Source organism: Cygnus atratus, chromosome 1 (genome assembly GCF_013377495.2).
Source record: "Cygnus atratus isolate AKBS03 ecotype Queensland, Australia chromosome 1, CAtr_DNAZoo_HiC_assembly, whole genome shotgun sequence".
Lineage (NCBI taxonomy): Eukaryota > Metazoa > Chordata > Aves > Anseriformes > Anatidae > Cygnus > Cygnus atratus.
This window is the reverse complement of record NC_066362.1, coordinates 145,381,220-145,399,954: the sequence shown is the minus strand read 5'-3', so window position 1 is coordinate 145,399,954 and position 18,735 is coordinate 145,381,220. Positions and strand designations below refer to the sequence as shown.

The following is an 18,735-nucleotide window of genomic DNA, read 5'->3' as shown; positions in this document are numbered from 1 at the left end:
TTCTGATTTTTTTTACTTCACTTTCACTTCAGTCACAAGATCAGCCCATGAGCCTCGGTATGGCATCTCTACCCTTTGCTGCTCCCACAGCGGTGCTTTTGCCTGGGGAAGCCTCTCTGGGGACTCATCATTCTTCTGTTCCTCAATGGGCTTAGCTGCTGTTAAACAACTGCACAGGCCTCTTAGAAACCTATTGGACCAGCCAACTGCTGCCTTTGTCATGTGTTGGGCTCCTCTTCTGTGGAAAATAAAGAAATGCGTCCTGCTGTTTCAGTATCTGAATCCCATAGAAATGGGTCCTGCTGTTGCAATATTTGAATCTCATAGAAGTTACCTTAAGAACTCTCCTGCCCTCTTTCACCAGGTAGCAATGACTAAGTTGTAAGTCAGCCTTTATCAGCACTGGCACCATCACCTTCTCATGTAGCACTCCCTTCAGTGCCCCTCTTGTTCTGGGGGGCAGAGAAGCAGGACATCCACTCCTTAATTTGGAGTACCTGGACTGGCTAGGGGAGAGAAGACCTTAAGGAAATCCTGGACCAGCGTGGCTGCCACATGCCCTGCAGGGCACTGGTCCAGCTACGCCACTGTCACATCATCGTATCCAGGAGAGCTCCTTCATTCAGTGCAGGTTATTGTCAGCAGGGAGGACAACAGCGCATGGTACTTAGTCATGGTACAGTTTAAATGCTTTTGAGAGTAATTAAGCATTTTTAAGAGTTTGAAATGGAATTAAAACATTCTCAGTGTGTCTCAAAGGGTTAACCTCAGGAGCAAGAAATAGAAACCTTGTTTTACTCTGATAACCTTTCCTTTTTAGATCCATCAGAAAATCTGTCACTTCACAGGACCTTGCTACAGTAGTTATATATGTACCAAATGGTACAATTCATTCACATTTCTCTCCTGTATTCAGCAAGAGTCTCACTGTTTTTCCTCATCCTTGCAGAAGACTATGAGACATAGAACAGCCCTAAATGCACTGGTGAACAGCGATGGGCCACTTCTTGAAGGAACTCTTTCAGCTTCCGAGACATAATTAGATCAAAGCTAGGTAACAGTACTGTACGTGTTGCCAGTTTGGATTGATTTCTATCTGTGCTATTTACAAATCAACTGTTTCCTCCAGAGTTTTTGATGTAATTTATCAATATGATACAAAATCATTACGTTTTACTTGGAGAGCCTAGTTTTTGCAAAAGATGTTCCACATGACAGGTAAGCTCTTTTTGTCTCAGACACCCATGTAAGGCAGCACAACGTGTCTGCATGAATCAATACACCCATATTAAAATCCTATTCATACATTGTGTTATGTATAGGTGTTGCCTAACATCTGTTTTGTAAGAACTGCAGTTATTATTGCAGAGCGTACTCACATTATGCTGTGGTGTAGAATACACAAAGTCAGAAGTAAATCTCACATTAGCAGTTTGTCTGTCATCTCTTGTGTTTTTGGATACACATATAGAACAAATGCGGACGGTAAAACAGGAAGATAACCATACAAGAGGAAGTGAGTTACTTGTGAGTAGGACCCTAAGTCAGGCATGGCAGATTGAAATATCTTGTCTTGGAACCCAACATTTTATGCGTAGAAAAAATACCATTTTATTTTTAGAAACACAGTAACTGTTTCATTTTATAGCGGGAACAATAGGAAAAATAAGTTATACGGTGTATGACTACTCCCTCTGACATTTCCAAAATAAAGTCTGCTGATCTGTTACCCAATTACCTATTTTTTTATGTACTAATGTATTTGATCTATTTGTGTGTTTAGAAGAATTGAGGCCTCACTGCTAGTGAGTATTTCGGTGCAGTTCGCTGACTCTCTTCCAAGAGTGACTGCCATTAGAAAGCTTTCTACATGCTCTTGGTTATGTAAGAGTAGCATTTCAAGCCTTTGATTGGCATTGAAAGTAGGCAAACTTCCTTAAACTACATTATTAATATTTATTTCGGGATTTTCTCCCTTCTGCTACCGTGTTAATGTTAACAGGAAAAGAGGGAAGGCAGTGATTAAGAGTGGAATATTATCTAGTTTATATAGTATTCATGGAGAGAGTGATTGATAACACGGGTCTGAATCATGCTTAGAATACATTATTATCTTAAATATTGTCACATAACCTCCATATCCCTATCCTTGGAAATTTTACATAACATTTAATGAGGACACTAGATAAACTCACTGGGGACAGTGCTGTGCTGATTATTTTTTAGTCTGTTCACACACTCCAGCTTCTTGTCATGTAACTCTGCTATTAGCATAGTCCTGAGTATTTCCTGAGCTGAGGTGCCAATTCTGCCAGTGTGGGGTGATCGTGTGGTACAGATAAATTTGAATGGACAATTAGACCAAGTTATCAGACCAGGTGCTGTGATGTGTGCTATAAATTGTCTACGTGTACCTAATGCTACATGTAAACCTAAGCAAGTCCAAAATCTGATATTACTTAGAAGTACAAAACAAGTGAATGGATCTTTTGGAACATTCCTGTATTAGCACTAACCACCTGTAAAGGTTTCCCTCTCTTTGGAAATACAGGACAAAGTATTGAACCTTTTCTGTCTTGAAATTCCCCCTAACAATTCCTGACTAAAAAAAGTTCTGAGATAAAAAGATGTACCAAAAGAGACTGCAGAAGGAAATATAAACCTGATTTAAAAAAAAAAAAAAGTCAACATGGAAGCAGTCCTCTCTGTCATCATCTGTTCTTTGGAGAGCCCGTTGTCAGGTTTAGAGATTATATGTAAAATTTTGCCTAGTTCTTCAGGTCTTAATATAAAACTAATCGTGCTGAAAGAGGGATTTTACCTTGACATGAATCAAATAGCCAAAGTGGTGAAAGGCATTAATATACCAAGGACATAAAGAATGCAAGTTTAGACTTAGCTCTGAAGTCATCTATTTACTGTGTATTTGGCTTTTTTTCCTTCACAGAATGCATCAAGGCACTGCCGAGACCACATCTCGGAATTCACACCTCTTGCCTGTCTGAAAAGCCCAAGATATAGGAGCAATGACTGCAGCAGTTCCCCAGCAAGAAGGTCTAATTCTCATTCTAAAAAAATGATGTTTACGCACTGGAGGGGCATTGATTATTCAGTACTTCCATCTGTCTTTGGCTATTCAAATAAGCATTGTCGTTCCAGTGCAGGCTACCACTACAGTGGGTCAGGTTTGGAAACATCTGTATGACAGAACACCAACTCAAGCCTTTAAAAACTATACCTTTGTTTATTTCTTTTTTCAGGAAACAAATATGTCACATATTAAACTATACGTGGCTTTTGCTGTCTGAGGTAATGTTCAGACAAACAGGATCAAGAGCTGGAAGTACGAAACCTTCCAGGCCGATAGGCCTCTTTTTATGTTTTGAACTACTGGAGCAATGAACAATCTGCACAGTCTGGTACTGTGAGACTGGTAGCACTAAAATTTCTCTTCATCCTGTGTCAAAACTTTTGAGCATTTATTGCTTCTGTCATCTTTAGTCATTTTATTTGTTACTTGAAGTGTATAGTTTCAGTCAGTGACCTACATTTTGAGATCAACAGTTTTAATTTTCAGCCAGAAGCGATGACCTCAGTTATCTCCAATGAAAGTCTCCTAAAGCATGTTTAGTAAGTGCTGTTTCTGATTTTCCTCTGTCCTTTTTCTTTCTTTGCTCTTTCTATAGAACAAACTGGTGTTTCCTCTGTGCAAATCTGCTTTCAAGAAACACTCTCTAATGTTCACTTCCTTGTAAGTGGCCAAATCAGGGCTATGTATGGTTTGCAGTTAGTTTTCCCCTGTAGAAAGATAGGCATAACAATCCTTGTGTACCTTATGTGCACGCTATATGAAGTCAAGTTGGCTGTTCAATAGGTAGATATCAGTGTTTCTATCTACTCAAAAACTGAATGTAAGGATTTTGCCTCAAATGTCCTTGTGAATTCATCAGAGATGCAGGTAACCAGTATTCCCACTTTTTAACTCTCTGTAACTTTGAAGTATGCATAGTAGAAAATATTATATATTGAGCTTTTTTGTCTTTTTTTTCTTAAAAAAGGCTATTTTTCCAAATAAGCATATTTTACTATCTGGATTCATCCTTTTAATTTTCAGTTGTTTTTAATCTTCTTTTTTTTTTAATTATGTGGGTAAATACAAGCTGATTGGTTCAGTAGATACATTACAAAGCATGTAGTACCCAGCCGTTACCTTTTGCAAGCAAACCAGTAGGTGGCACACGGCTATTACTAACAGTTGGAACACAATTATTATAGAATTTAGTTGAACTGCAAAGATTGTTTGAAATACTTCCAAGTGTGACAGCCAACTTGTACCTGTTTTCTCTGCTACATATATGTTACCTTGCACTAATTCAACTGTTAGCTGTGTTCTCGTCTTGTTTCTTTAGTCCAGTGTTTTATTTTGGGGTGCAAAACTACCTGAAGGAGTAATCTGATTTCAATCTAGTTTAGCCTGATGTTTATAACCAGTTAATAACCACAGTCATTAAATACTTCTGGAAGGATATTAGCTAAAAATTCATTGCAGTGTGAAAACGAAATATGTGGAGTCAGGGCTGCAGCCTTTATTGGAAGACTTGACCAATATCTTGTTAGTTGTCTGTTTAATGGACAAGGCTGGTGGAGAAAAAATATTTCCCCTTTTTGCATTTAAAAAAGAAAAAGTTGAGACAAAATAATTTACTTGACAATTTACTTTTTAATAAAAGATCAATCAACTTACTAGGAAGTATTCCTCACAATATTCCGAGTGACTTTCCAGTTCAACAATGAAATATTGAAAATGCCCTGGGACAGAGATTGTAAAGTGAGTTGTGAAATTTTCATTATACCAAAGATAGGGGAAGAGGACTTAAAAAGGCTAATGGTGAGCGCCACAAATGAAGGTATCTTTAACATTTAACATGTAGCACTTTTAAGTTTCAAAGAATGTCCTCATTGCAGAAACATTTTGAAATACATACATATGTATGTGGGTGTGGGTGTGTGTACATATATACGCCATTGCATACTTGAATGTTGGTCAGTTCAAACCGTCCCCTACATAAAACACTGGTGTATATATTTTAAAAAAAAAAGTTAATATGGGTATAAATTTTATACCAGTAGCAGTGACAAATTTCTTGTGTGTAGTTAACAAATTATTTGTAATGTATTTTTTAGAAATCTTAAAATTGCCTTTGCACTGAAATATTTTTCATACTGTAGCTATTTATAAATCTGTTTTACGCATACATTTGTTAACACACCATTTCTATTTTTTTTAAGTATATGTTTTGAAGGCTTTTTTTATACTTATGAGTTTGGGCCACTTAAATTTAGCTTAGAGTGGAGTTGTGGCTGAATGTTAAAATTCTAATGAATGTTAAATTAGAAATATAGGTCTGTTGCTCTGTCAGTGTCACCTAAACTATTCATGTTTTGCTGGGATTTGTGATTGCAGCAAGTAGAGTGATATACTTTCTGTGCTGTGCTATTACTGCTAGCTTTTCTATTCTATAAAGCCTCCTGCTTTTTTACTTACTGAGTTCCATCTTTTAGCCTTAAATAAGGAGATTTTTGCTTGATGCTTTCGAAAATGCTGCATTCCTGTTCTGCCTACTAACAAAGCAGTTCATTGCAAACTTCATGTAGACCAGCACTTAGAAATTATCGTCAATGTTATTCAGGCCAAAACACCTACATAAGTGCTTGGGAAAATTTAGTCGACCATGTTCATTTTTTGGAGGAGGAAGAATGCTTGAATTTAAGTGGAAGTTTCTGCTTTGATTTAGCAATACTTTTACCTTTAAAAGTTGGTACTGTTTGTTAAAATAGAACGTTCAATGGAAAATACAAATGACATCAACTCGGTTTCACTTGCTATGTTTTTGCTTCAGTCCCTGTTACTCTTGCCATGCAAACCTAGTCCACTGCAGCAGGTGGTAACTTGGAGTTTCGCTGTAAATGGATCGTAAAATTCAGAGATGAAAAAGTAGAAGTTAGATCAAAATGAATTAGAATGTTTTATTATGGATGGGGCACTGAGAGGAGACAGATTTTTATATATTATAAGAATTAAGGGGGAAAAGTATAAAAATCTATATAACTTCCTAACTCGCCTTGTTTAAATTGTTGCAGCTTTAACAGCATAATGTCTCCATAACTGCTTCTATAAATGTCTTGAAACTGGTAAGCGCTAACCAAATGTATGTGAAGACTTAGAAAGTATTTCAAGCTTTTCAGCCACTGAAGTCCATATATTTTCTGCAGTGGCTTATGGCAAAAGACATGGATCTTTTTAATTTTACAATGTACAATAATTGTTTGTTCAGCCACTTAATATAAAAGCTTACAGTTTACTTTCTTGCTTGCATTAGCCTGTCTTGTCCCAACTGGTTTGCAAATATAAAAGTTAAAAATAGCTTAATTGAGCCAACTGTACTACTTTTCTTTTTGGAAGCCAGTGGGATCATTGTGCTCATGCTACTGTCTCTGTTTAAAAAAAAAAAAAAAAAAGCTTTAATGGAAATTTGTGAAAGTATTATGAAAGTGAAAAAGTATGTGATTCTACTTTGCAGAATAATCTAAAAATCAGTTTATATAGCTTTAATTTTTTACCTTATGAAAATTCACAGAATTTTAATATGCGTTGTCTCTGACAAATTCTGTGCTATGTACACGCTGCATTTTAAATGTCCTTTCATGATCTAATGTAAAGTAGAATCTGCGAAAGTGCTGTATGGGGGCTGGGGGGTAGTTTTCTGTGCATTAAACATTTAAGATGTCTGTAGTCATCAGCACCAAATACTGACACTTGTTTTTAATTGTACAATTATAGGTGCATTTATTTGAAAATAAATCAGCCTTCAAATCTAATGTTTAGATTATCCTATACCACTTCATTTATTTGCTTTGAAGAGTCAGTGTGTGAATACATTACTGTAAAGTTTCTTTTCAGTGCTATTTTTAACTTTAATTTCTGTAGATAACCAAATATAACTTGTTTATATTCAGTCACATTTTGGATCCTTATGTAGAATATATAAGCAGGAGACATGGATCTGCTTGCAATAAATATAAACATTCAAGACTGGTTTAAGTTTGCTCACGAGTAATTAAAACAATTCAAGTATGAATATGAAATGATTTCATATTAGTCTGTAATAAAATGTAAGTAGAGAACAGAAAATGGATTGGGTGTCTGACTCTGTTATTGAATATGCTTGTAGTCGCATTTATTTTCAGAGACTACCCATAGCCTGTCAGAGAAGACCAGAAGATGAACGGTGTGAGGGGGGTGTTGCAAAGCTAGCACAACTCGGTACCAGGAGACTACTACCAGGTACCAGGTACTAGTCAGTCTAGGAGAGCCTTGCTCCTGCCACATAGACTAGGTAGGTGCTGAAGCTCTTTACAAACTAAGCTAGTAGGCTACGCGTGAGGAGATCTTTATTTCCTTACAGTTCTGCTGTCCTGGGTGCCCTGAGCTAGTTCACCTTTCTCTTGCAATGTTGGCAGTTTAAAGAAACAGAATTAAAGGCAAAAACAATCTGCTTTGCCATCCGAGTTGGTAGCGGTGTTCTTACAAAATAGACTGACTGCACAGAAAACATAATTTTCTTTTGGTTGGTGGTACAGTATCATGGGAGAGTGCCTGTACTTTCAAAACCATTACAGATTATGCCAGCAAATGTATTCGTGCAGTCAGACCGAAGCTATCCTAGAGTGCTTCTACAAAGCGGTTCAGAGCACTGGGTTAGGTGCCTCTCTCTTTCTTGGTGCTTAGGCACATTGTTTGTATATTGCTTTCTCAGTTCCCATAATAAAGATTTTAGAGTAATGATTTTGCACATATATGAACTTTTTATCAAACAATATGCAAGCATATTTACCCATCTCCCTTCTGTTCATCAAGAAATTTTGTTGTTTTTTTCTACTGAGTGAGCTTCTAGGTAAGGTAGTTTGGGGGAGAAAGGTAAATATGGAAGACGTTTTTTCCCTTTCTTCATGTAATGAAGAAAAAATCTACAAATTGCCATTAGATAAATACTAAATGGGAAAGAACGTGATGCATATGGATTTCAGGAGGAACACAGTAGAAAGAGGAACAAATTACCTTGAAAGTAGCCAGCTTTCTATTTTGCATATAAAAATGTATAATTGTTTAAAGGAAAAAGAACAGAAAGGGATTTCTGAACAGTATTAATTCTAAATTGAATACCATATGTTTTCCTTTAGCTCTTTAAATGATGCACTTTTAGTAAGTTACATTGTAAATTACTTTAAAACTGTTTCTTCTGTTCTACAATGAGCCTACAATTTTTCCTGCAATATATGCAATACTGCTTAATAAAATGTTTGAAGAGGTTGATTTTGATATGAAGTGAAATAGGTTGGAGACAGACTGAAATTTCATGGTTTTGCTTTATGAATATGCTTTATGAATATTCTGATTTCCTCAGCTGGTGCTCAACAGGAAGTTAAAAATAATTTTTGAGCGTTCTAATACAGCCTTGTTGTTTTGTGTTTCCATTACGTATACTTACAGGTCCTTTCATTTTAATTTCATTCAAATGCTAAAGCAAAAACCATGTCCATTCATAGGTTCCGTTTGCACTGTGAAATGGTAAGATAGGGATAAGAACAAAAACAGCCATTAACCCCTTTCTTTGTACAGAACAGTTTATAAGTTGCCTAATGTCCCCCACGTATGTTTGGATGTGTTTTATCTGAAAATTACAGTATTTCAGTTCTTTTTTTTAACTGATGAGTCTGCAGTAAAGTAATAGTGGTGACTTTTAATAATTTAAGTCTTTATTTTTCAGTTAAAGGAGACAAATAGGACTAGTATTAAATTTTCAACCACCCAAAGGTTTGTTGTTGTTTTCTATTATTTATTTCAGTTAAGAAACCTCCTGGTGCGTTAAGCTTTTAAAAATACTTAGGATGCAGTGTCCTTTTAGGTTCACAGGCTCACTGTTCAGATTATACCAGGAAGAGCTGTTAGCATCCAGTTTCCATACTTAATGGGTGAAAAACAGAATATGCTTCTTGTTCCTAATGAGGGAAGCAATGCTAGTTGTTGTTCAAAAAGCACATCAACACTCACCTTGAGATTGTAAATGTACTTTGTAAAGATGCTTGACACTGAAATGTTAATGTCAAAACCACTGCCAGATCTGAAAGCTAATGTGATCTAGCAATTTAATAAATACTGAGCTTTAGAAAAGAAGGAAAAAAAGTCCTGGATCCATTTAACAGCATCAAGTGCTATGCTGACTTTCATTTCAGAAAATGCTTCCAACCCAGTAGCAGGAATATTCTTCCAGGAATTGTTGAGCAGCTTGCCTCTAAGGTGATTATAAATTGCATAGCTAGAGAGAGTTGTCAGTATTAATTAGGTTGAATTCTAACTGTATTCCCAGCTATGAATAGGGATTGTGTTCTCTTATTCTGATAAAATTAGAGCTCAGAAAGACAAACTTTGTCTTGTCAGGGACTTCAGGTACAAGACCAAAGGTTAACCCTGATGGAGTGATGCAGCTCAGTAACTATTGGGATTCACTTGGTTTTAAAGTGGCTCAACTTAGAAAGTCCAAAATATGTAGTAGTTTAGCCTAAAAGACCAGAAGCATCTTGAAAACTTAAGCTGTGGTTTGTAAAATGATTGCCCCAGGTATTTGTGTGTCATTGTACTGAAGGGGACTGGTCCAGCTGCAAAAAAAGCTGAAGATCCCTCCTTTGTAGATTGTATGGCAATGCAGCGAGTCAGGAGGTCCCAAAGCGGAGGATTTGGAATCCACCTTGCTGCAAGGCTCTGGACTTCATTTACAGATCTACATTTACAGATACATTCATTCAAACTTACCTCCATTCTGACACAGTTTAACTACAATGTATACACACTGGTAAAATGCTTAGGACATATTAGGATAGGTGTTTCCTCAAACACAAAACATGCGGACACTCTTACTCTCTATAACTGAGAATTGTCCTTTCTAAAGCATTTGATTAGTGTTTTGAACTTCAGTGCCCGCTGAATTCTTGTTCTCCCTTTAAGTAAGAAAGGGGACACATATTTTTACATCTCCCTTTCTTGCACTCTTTTCCAGTGTCTGACGTGCTGGGGTACAGGAAACCATTCCTTCCACATTTGAGCAAAGCCTAATCCAGTACGTGGTAATGAGAAAGACAGAGATCTTTTGTCTCTTTTCATCTGCCTCAGAGGAGCATTCAGGTCACTTCTATCCAAAAATACTTGGCCGTGCACACACCACAAGAGAAAGGAGGAGAGGGAGGCTCCTTTCCACGCCTCCCTCTCTTTCTCTTCACAGTCTCTCCAGTGCAATGAACCCCTGCTACAAGCTCTGTGTTGGATCCTCACTGGGGGAGATACCAGCTGGGGAGTGCTTTGTGAGAGGGCGCTTTCCCACGGGAATCCCACGTGGGAGGTGGTCGCTCTCTTCTCTTCCTCCTCATCCAGCCCTGTTGCTTTCCCAGGTCTCTGAGCACATTCAGACTCAACCTCCATCCAGCCTTTCCTCTGCTAAAATTGTTTGTGTTTTGGAAACAAACCCTCTCCCTACAGAATCCATGTATGTTAGTTCACAGAATCATAGAATCACAGAACCATTAAGGTTGGAAGAGCCCTCCAAGATCACCTGGTCCAGCCATCCCCCTGCCACCAATGTCACCCACTGAACCATGTCCCTAAGCACCACGTCCAACCTCTCCTTGAACACCCCCAGGGACGGTGACTCCACCACCTCCCTGGGCAACCCGTCCCAGTGCCTGACTGCGCTTTCTGAGAAGAAATGGCTCCTCATTTCTGACCTGAGCCTCCCCTGGCGCAACTTGAGGCCATTCCCTCTAGTCCTATCCCTAGTTACCTGTGAGAAGAGGCCGACCCCCAGCTCCCCACACCTTCAAGAGGATCTGTGGTCTGATGGGACTTCTTAAATTGTTTTTGTTATTAAAAGTTGTAATTTTAAGGTATTGGGAAAAGGATTTTTAACCCATTGAATTTACTGCAAACTACCCATATCCTAGAATTTTGGCAACATGGAAAGGGAATGGGTATTTAAATTCTCCCACACACCCATGGAAATTCCTGTCCATACCTGAAAGATGCATTTGCCTTGTGCTGTTCTTGTTCTGCATCGATCATGGTGGTATCCTCCAGCAAACTTTTGGCAACATGCCACTCCCCTTAGCCTATCTGAATAATACCCGCACACTCAGCTTTGGTATCTGTTATTTCCAGATGTAACTCATGAGAACCATCTGCCAATTCTTTATTTCCAAATATGTATGAACATAAAAATACAGAAAGCTGTGAGAATATCTTAATTTTACTGGCAGCTAATGTACTCATCCAAGAAATCTCCTCCCTTATCCCTTGTTTAAGAGCTGCTGCTATTTTAGAGCAGTAAAAGATTGTTTTTTAGAAGGTATTCTTGTTTTTCATGAGGTTAATATCTAACCACCCCATTAACTTTTTAACTGCTTTGTTTTATGAAGATTTACGTTCCCCTTGCTTTTCACACTTAACAGTTCTGATTTATTGTAACAATTTTACCCAGGTATTGAGCCAAGGCAGCATGGTAGGAGTTGTGCTGACTTAGGGAGGAAAGTGAATGTTGGGCAAAAGCCCATGCAGCTGCTGCCAGGCGCTACAAATGCTGTGACACTCTTGTCACTCTCCTGTCTTCTCATCGTCTGTGTGCGGACACTACAGATGCTATATTAAAATGTGTTGGCTTGGGAGCTGAGGAAGTATTACAGTAGCCTGAAAATAAATTTCCGTTACACAGAGGTCACTCATCTTCTCACGTGGATTGACCTGTCAATCTGACGTCTGGCCATTTGACCATTTGCCTGCAATTCATCTTTTACACGACCATTTCACAGACATGTCATCTTTCTGTCATGTTACACCGCTCTTCTCATAGGGCTCATGGCTGCAAATCCAATTTATTCTCTACCACCACACTGGATGCAGTCAAAACTAACATGCTGTTCTTTACTGGCATTTCTAAAGAAATTCCATGCTTTTGTCCAGCCCCTTGCAACTTAATTCCTTAACTATCAGTCTTTGTTTCAGGCGTTTCATGGTGCACAGTCCAAAACTCTGATCCACAGTTTGCGTTTCCCGCAGAAGAGAACTTTGACATCCCTTCCTGACACATTGCAGCCCAGAGCACACCGTGTTTCCAGTCCCATGCAGATACCTGAGCTCCCCACAGAGCCAGCAGAAGATTCTCTGTTGGATGGCACGCTAAGAACAGCTGCAGATTGGTGACCACGACATTCAGCTCAAGTCCTTCAGTAGGTATTTCATTTGTTTGTTAGACATTGAAAGCGTATTTACTGTCCAAATATAAGCAACGGTACTGAATGCAACCACAGTGAACTCTGTTAAGGATTCCAGTTATTTTTGAAACTCTTGGGAAAGCCAGGAAAAATATTAACTAGGAGGGAGAGAAAACGTACACAGCATAGGATGTTTCACATCCATGTCCAAGAAAAAAAAAAAGGCAAAATACTCTCAATACCTTCTGTCATTCTGATACTGCAGAAATAGAAACATGCAAGTGTCAAACATGAAAGGTAAAAGTAGGATCTGGGGCTCCTGCACACGCCAGGCTTGCAACCCCATTCTCCCACATGACTTCTGTTGTTTGCAGCCGTGTCCCCAATACACAGATTAAGACTAATCTTATTTAGATGCCAAGGTGTGGACGTTGCAGCCTGAGGCAGGAGGGGTTTGTAGGCCCTAAGCATCTTTAGCGTCACAGGACTCCAGGCCGGGAATCTTCTCACTTCCCTTCAGATGTACTCAGCGTGCCAGCTTACAGACAGATCTCCCAGTCCGCCCAGCACCTTTCGTGGATGTGGGATGGCTAACGAGGGGCCTGGCCTGACTCTCGTAACCCTGAAAGGAAGGAAGGGAGGAGAGGAAAGGGAATCATTTGCTCTGCACGTCACAGATGCTTTACAGGCACCAGAAGCTGGAAGAATCTGATACTGTGCCAGCCCCTGAGGAAAACAACAGGACAGATTTTCCACGGCCACTTCCAGCGGGATCTTGCTAGAAATCTCACCTATTTGCAGGATCAAGGCAGAGGAGATGCTTGCCTGTGCCTGTGGGGAGCCACTTTGTGCCATGTGCGGGGTGCTGGGATCGTGGAGCTCGAGGAAAGGAGCGCCTGGAAATGAAGAGACTTCCTCTGCATTAGCTATAGTGAGGGGTCCACAGTTTCCCTTGGTCCCTGGTCCCATTGCTACAGATTTCCTAGGGCTTCCCAATAGACAGGTCCAACCACAGGATTCCCCCATTTCAGCTAATTCCCTGGAAATAGGTAGTTTTCGTCCTGGTTTACTCATTTCTCTTACACCTTATAAGATTGAAGTGTATCTTCGCTATTGCTAGTGCCCGCCTTCCTAGCTGGTACAGCAGAGAGCTGGGAGCCCGCGTCTCCAGCTGGGAGCCTAACCAAGCTGAATTTAAATGAGGATTTCAGTTTTGCTCCAGGGCCAGGTAAAAAGTCTCCCGTTTCACCGTCTGTTTTGTAAAGCCCAAGCACGTGCGCTGCTTTTTGATCTAAACCAGTCCAGGAAGGGCATCAAAGAGCAGTTGGTGTGCACATTTCTCTTTCCTTGTAGCTAATTAGATTTTGTCTTAGTCAATGTGCACATTTGAGTGACCTGTGCATTGGATTCCTCCACAAACCAGCTCCTTTCGATGCAATCCCATTTCTTATGGCATTCGTCCTGGGTTTCACTAAGCACTCCGATTGGCACCAGAGCATCTCAGTGACACAAAAGGATCATCCAGCTGAACCTTCAGCTCTGCTCTTTAGATAAAATCTCACTTACTACAGGCTAAAAGGACACCTATAGGCTACTCTGGTTATTTTACGTCATCCAGCTCAAATATTCAGCCACTGAATATGCCTGAAACCAAGAATTTTTCTATTATTTATGGAGAAGCTGCTGTTATTTTTAGTGGGTTCTTCGGATTTTTGTTAAGGTAAATATTTCATACCAGAGGAGGAGGAATTTCTAGATATACTTTAAACCATCAGAAAGCAGCGTGTGATTGTGCAGTGTCCCCTGAGCCCGTGAGTCATGTTTGTTAATGTCTGCAGTGCAGCGAGAAGACAGGCGAGGTTTTTTGGGAACACATTTTGCTCACATCTTGCACAAACATGGAATTTTTGCAGCCTACCAATGGGATTCTCTACAGTCTGCTCTCCATCTTTTCCCACTTCAGTCGCACTTCAGTGATATTAGCTGCGAATAAATCATTCAGCCCAGTGCTTTGCTGTACATGTCTCAGTCGCTATAATTCTCTTTTCAAACTGCCTCTCTTTAAATGAAATTTATTCTCCATCATTCACTATGCATTGCCTTTACTATAAAAAAGAGAATTATTATCAGTCTATCTAAAAAATATTTTGAATTTCCTTTTCTCTTTGGACAATTATGGCTATTTTATTTTCAGAAGGTTTCAAAAATCTTCCTAACAGAGCTTGAAGAACTTTTCTAAATAACTAAAAGCTTTGAAGCCTACTTTTCTGCATATTTTTCTCGGCAGATTACTAAGAACTTAGAGATGCTGATCCCATACAGGACATAGCTCCTATGATAAAGAAAGCCTTCAGATACATGGTGGACACAATTCACATAACCTCTTCCTGACAACCAACCTGTTGTCATTTTGCAGCCGGCCCAGACATCGTAGCTGGTAGAAACAGCTCGTATTAAGAGAACGTCTTCCTGTAGCATCTTGGTTAATTCTTCTTTCTCCTGAAGCACACGTGTAGAGTCACAGTACAGGGCACGTAACAGCAATTCCACATCCATACACCTTGATATATGTCCTCCTTACAATTTGAAGTAAACCAAGTAAACCTATATTTCACGGTGTTCTGGATAAATTTAGCAACAGGCACCGGCACTAAGCCGGGAGAAGCTAATGCCTGAGCCAAAGCCCGTCCACTGAAAACAGTCATCTGTCTTCCCCACCCTCACTCCCAAAGCGCAGCTGCAACAGCAAGTCTCAAACACCTCGCTGAATTTGTCCTTTCATTGCCTATGATGTCTGTGCAACAGCATGTCCGGCACCGCAGCATTTATTAGGTCCTTCGGGGCTTTCTCATCCCAGCTTTTGTTTGAGCTGAGAAATTTCAGAAAATCAGCGAAACCGCCCCAGTGTTTATTGATAGCACTTTCAAATTGCCAGGGCACAAGAAACACAACATACTGCATTTGAAGAAGCTCAGTGGTACAGTTTTTGCCTGAGCCATAAGACTTGATTGTTTTGCAGCTCTTGGGAGTCCCAAGCCACTCCTTTTATTTAGGATGGATATCTTAACCTCATTCCAACCCACTCTCACCTTCAGCTGTTGTAATGTAAAAGCACAGGTTTGCTTCAGTGGCTTACTTTATTAATGTCTTCAGAACTCCTAAATGTCACCTGTTCTTGACATTTGCTTGAAAGTTAACTGCTTCCCTGATGAAATCCATCCTAGCTTCTTGGCACAGCCAGAACCAAGAGTATATATGGAATATAGCATCCTTATTCAAAGCCAATGTTATATTGATAAGTATATTTTATTTAATGCAGAACAAACAATATTTGAGAGGAAACAAACGAAAGACTATTCATAATGAAATAAATTTCTTCCACAAGTTCTCATACTACTAGCCTGTACCACTGTACCGTCTTTTGAGCAAAGATTTCTGCAGAAATCCCGCTAAATCAAAAAGCACGCAGTCTTCTTGTCTGACCTAGTACTTGAAACCCTAAGTCAGTCCCTAGGCTCTGATGTGAGACACAATCAGCATGGGGGACCACAGAAGTGATGTCTCCTCTGTCCTCTGCAGACTCTCTTTTCAGAGCTGTTTTGGGCAGTATCTCCAAGTTAAGGTGTCCTCTCTCTGCTCTTTCATGTCATTTTTAGCAGGCCCTTTTCCCTGGTCACCCAGCCAGATATTTTTCACCAACACTGAAGACGTCCTTGTGAGGTACTGAGAGAAAAAAATATATGGTGATTTATCCGAATCTCTCTCCAGAATCCCCCGTCTCACAGTCGGGGTAGCAGGGTCAGAGGCTTAGAGGCAGCAGCGGGGTTACTCAGTCCTGTGGCACACTGCAGTTCGGAGTGTCCCCCGGCAAACAGAGTCTCCTGTGGCCGCCGTGAAGGCCACTTGATCACCTTCTCTCATCTCCGCCTCCATTAACCCGCAGGTCACCACAGCGCCCAGCCCAACGCACAGCGCCCAGCCGGGGCAGGGCTCCCGCAGGTGACAGCTGCTTTCCTATAGCCACAGACTTCACCTCACGGGGCCGGCTGTGAGCGCCCCAAAGCCGGCCTCTCCTCCCTGAGGGTGACCCCGTACCTCGCCTCAATGCCCCCAGAGAAACTTCTCGTCCCCCCTTCCCCAAAAAATCCCCGAGGGACCCGGCGGGGGCGGGCGCCTCAGTCCCAACGGCGACGGGCGGGAAGCGGCTCCCAGCGGCCGCCGCCTCTCCCCTCCCTCCGGTGCCCCCCGGGCTCCCTCCCCGGCCCCTCTTAGCTTGAGGGACGAGGGAAGGAGAGAACCGAGCGCTGCAGGTGCTCGGGGGGATGGCGGCCGGCGGGCAGGAGGCGGACAAAGGGCGGCCCCCGGCAGCACGCACGGCGGGGCGCTGACAAAAGGCAGCCGCCGGCCCCCCGCTACCCACCCGGCCGCGGGCGGGGCCCCGCGGCGCCTCCCTCCTTCCCTCCCGGCTCTGCCTTCTTCTCTCCCACTCGCCCGGGCGAGCTCTGGAGCGCCGGCGGCAGCGACCACCGGGTCCTGGGGCAGGGCGCCGAGGTGAGTGGGGGCCCCCCGCCCGCCCGCCGCCTCCGGGGGAGCGCCACCATTTTGTGGGGGGCGGCGGCGGCCGCGGGGCTGAGGTGGGCGCCGCGGGGCTGGGTGTCGTCCCGGGGGGGGTCGCCCCGCATCTCCCCTTCTCTTCTCTTTCCCCCTCGGTTTCGGTGGCGGCGGTAGGTTTGGGGTGCGAGGAGAGGAAGCGAAACAAAGGCGAGCGCGGTGACCTGCGTGGAAATAAACGGATAATAGGCTGGGGGATGCGGTGGGCGCTGCGGGATGCTGAGCCAGCGCCTCGGGGGCTGTCCCGCCTCAGCCTCCTCTACCCCGGGCTTCCCAACAAGGCGGGTGCCCTGGGTTTTGCAGGAAGCATCCCTAAAGTGGAGACAAAGCCGGCGCTGGAGTGAAGATGTTTCAAACGGGCGGGCTCGGCGGCAGGCGTCCCCCGCAGCGGCTGGGCAGGCGGGCTGCAGGATGGGAATGAGCCGCGTGTGCTGCTTATTTACTTCCACCAGGGCTAGGCTATCAAAATAAACGAGCCACTTGTGGTGTTTGTAGACTCGGGTTTTTCCCCCCTGACTTCTGCTGCTTCTTGTGTCTGCAAGAGGAAGGAGGCTCAAGTGTTTGCAATCCGAAAGTCAGAAAGAAAGATGTGTTTAAAGATTTTTTTTTCCCCTGAAAGCCTTACAAAAGAGTGTAAAACTCTTACCTTGATAGCCCTGACTATCTTGCCTCTTGCAAGCCTTTTATTTCATTTTTAAAAGTGATCTTCTGATTTCAGAAGGACTGAGAATGCAAACAGCAAAGGCTTGGAAAGCAAATAAAAAGAAACCAAATACATGTATTTCCTGAAAGACCTCCTCCAGCTTGCCTTTTTATGATGGTCTTTGACTGCTTTTTGGGGTGTGTCAACACACATACAGCCTTCCTGGAGCGGGGAGTGGAGTAGCCAACATAACCTTCAGTATCGGGGTCTCAGCTTTTAAATGTGCTCACTGAGCACAGGTTGGTTAGCATGGTGAAAAACAAAGAATACAACATTAAACGCAAATGGACATCTGTTTAAAAATGTCATGCAAGTAGGAAGGGAAAGGCAAAAAATTGCTTCGGACCACAATTCAGGAGGGTACTAGAATGTGCTCCTGATAAAAGTTGTAGGGTAGAGGACTGAGCACTCTCTTAGCACTTGTCGGTGTCATGGGTAATTTCTTGTGGTTCAGGCCTGGCTGCTAGCACACAACCCACTTCTCTGCCCTTATCCCTTCTGTAGGGAAATTGGGGCACATCCACGCAACTTTTTTCTGTTGAACTTGGAAATTCTTGTGCTTCAGGGGGTTTCCAGAAGTGACAAGTTTCACTGATTCAGGACCGGACTATACAGAAGTAGTTACAGAGGTTGCGTGGAAAAGCTTTATTTGTTTGTTTTATGACAAAATATCTGTCAAGTCAGTCCTGAAGGTAACCACTTGTGTGCACTGCTGGGGCTCTGCAGGAGGTTCGAAACAGCCACCAGCTTAATCATCCTAAAATGTACACTTACTTAAAATTCTTAATTCAGTGCCCCTTTCAGGATGAAAGTTGTAGTCGATTGCCATTTCTAACAAAATTACCCTGCTGGGTAAATCTATAAGAACTTCATTAGGAAGCATTCAGCATGGTTACTCAACAGCAAATTAAATCCCAGATAGATCAGAAGGAAGCCTACCGCTCCTTTCCTAAAGGGTCTCCTTTGTCTTGCACGGCTGCTCAGCAAATTGCGGCAGGGGAGGTTTCGTGAGACTTGGCAAACCTCAGCTGGGCGGGTTACAGTAAAAGGCTGAGTGCTGCAGCTACGGGGCTCGGGATTTTTTTTATGGGATATTGCAAAATGCT

The 18,735-nt window shown here is 41.9% G+C and overlaps 1 protein-coding gene across 3 annotated transcripts in view; it reads left to right on the top strand.

Annotated features, from left to right (window-relative positions):
- The window catches only part of ATP11A (ATPase phospholipid transporting 11A), a 128,153-nt gene extending 120,818 nt beyond the window's left edge, over positions 1–7,335 (top strand). Inside the window, exons 29-30 of one of the 3 annotated variants that reach the window (XM_035565552.2) lie at positions 950–1,054; positions 2,948–3,075. In XM_035565552.2, the coding sequence (XP_035421445.1) occupies positions 950–1,039 (90 nt within the window). In that variant the 3' untranslated portion in view covers positions 1,040–1,054; positions 2,948–3,075. Of the gene's footprint in view, positions 1–949; positions 1,066–2,947 lie in introns of all 3 variants that reach the window. The other 2 variants (XM_035565553.2, XM_035565551.2) reach the window with 2 other exon arrangements.
- The last annotated feature ends 11,400 nt before the right edge of the window (positions 7,336–18,735 follow it).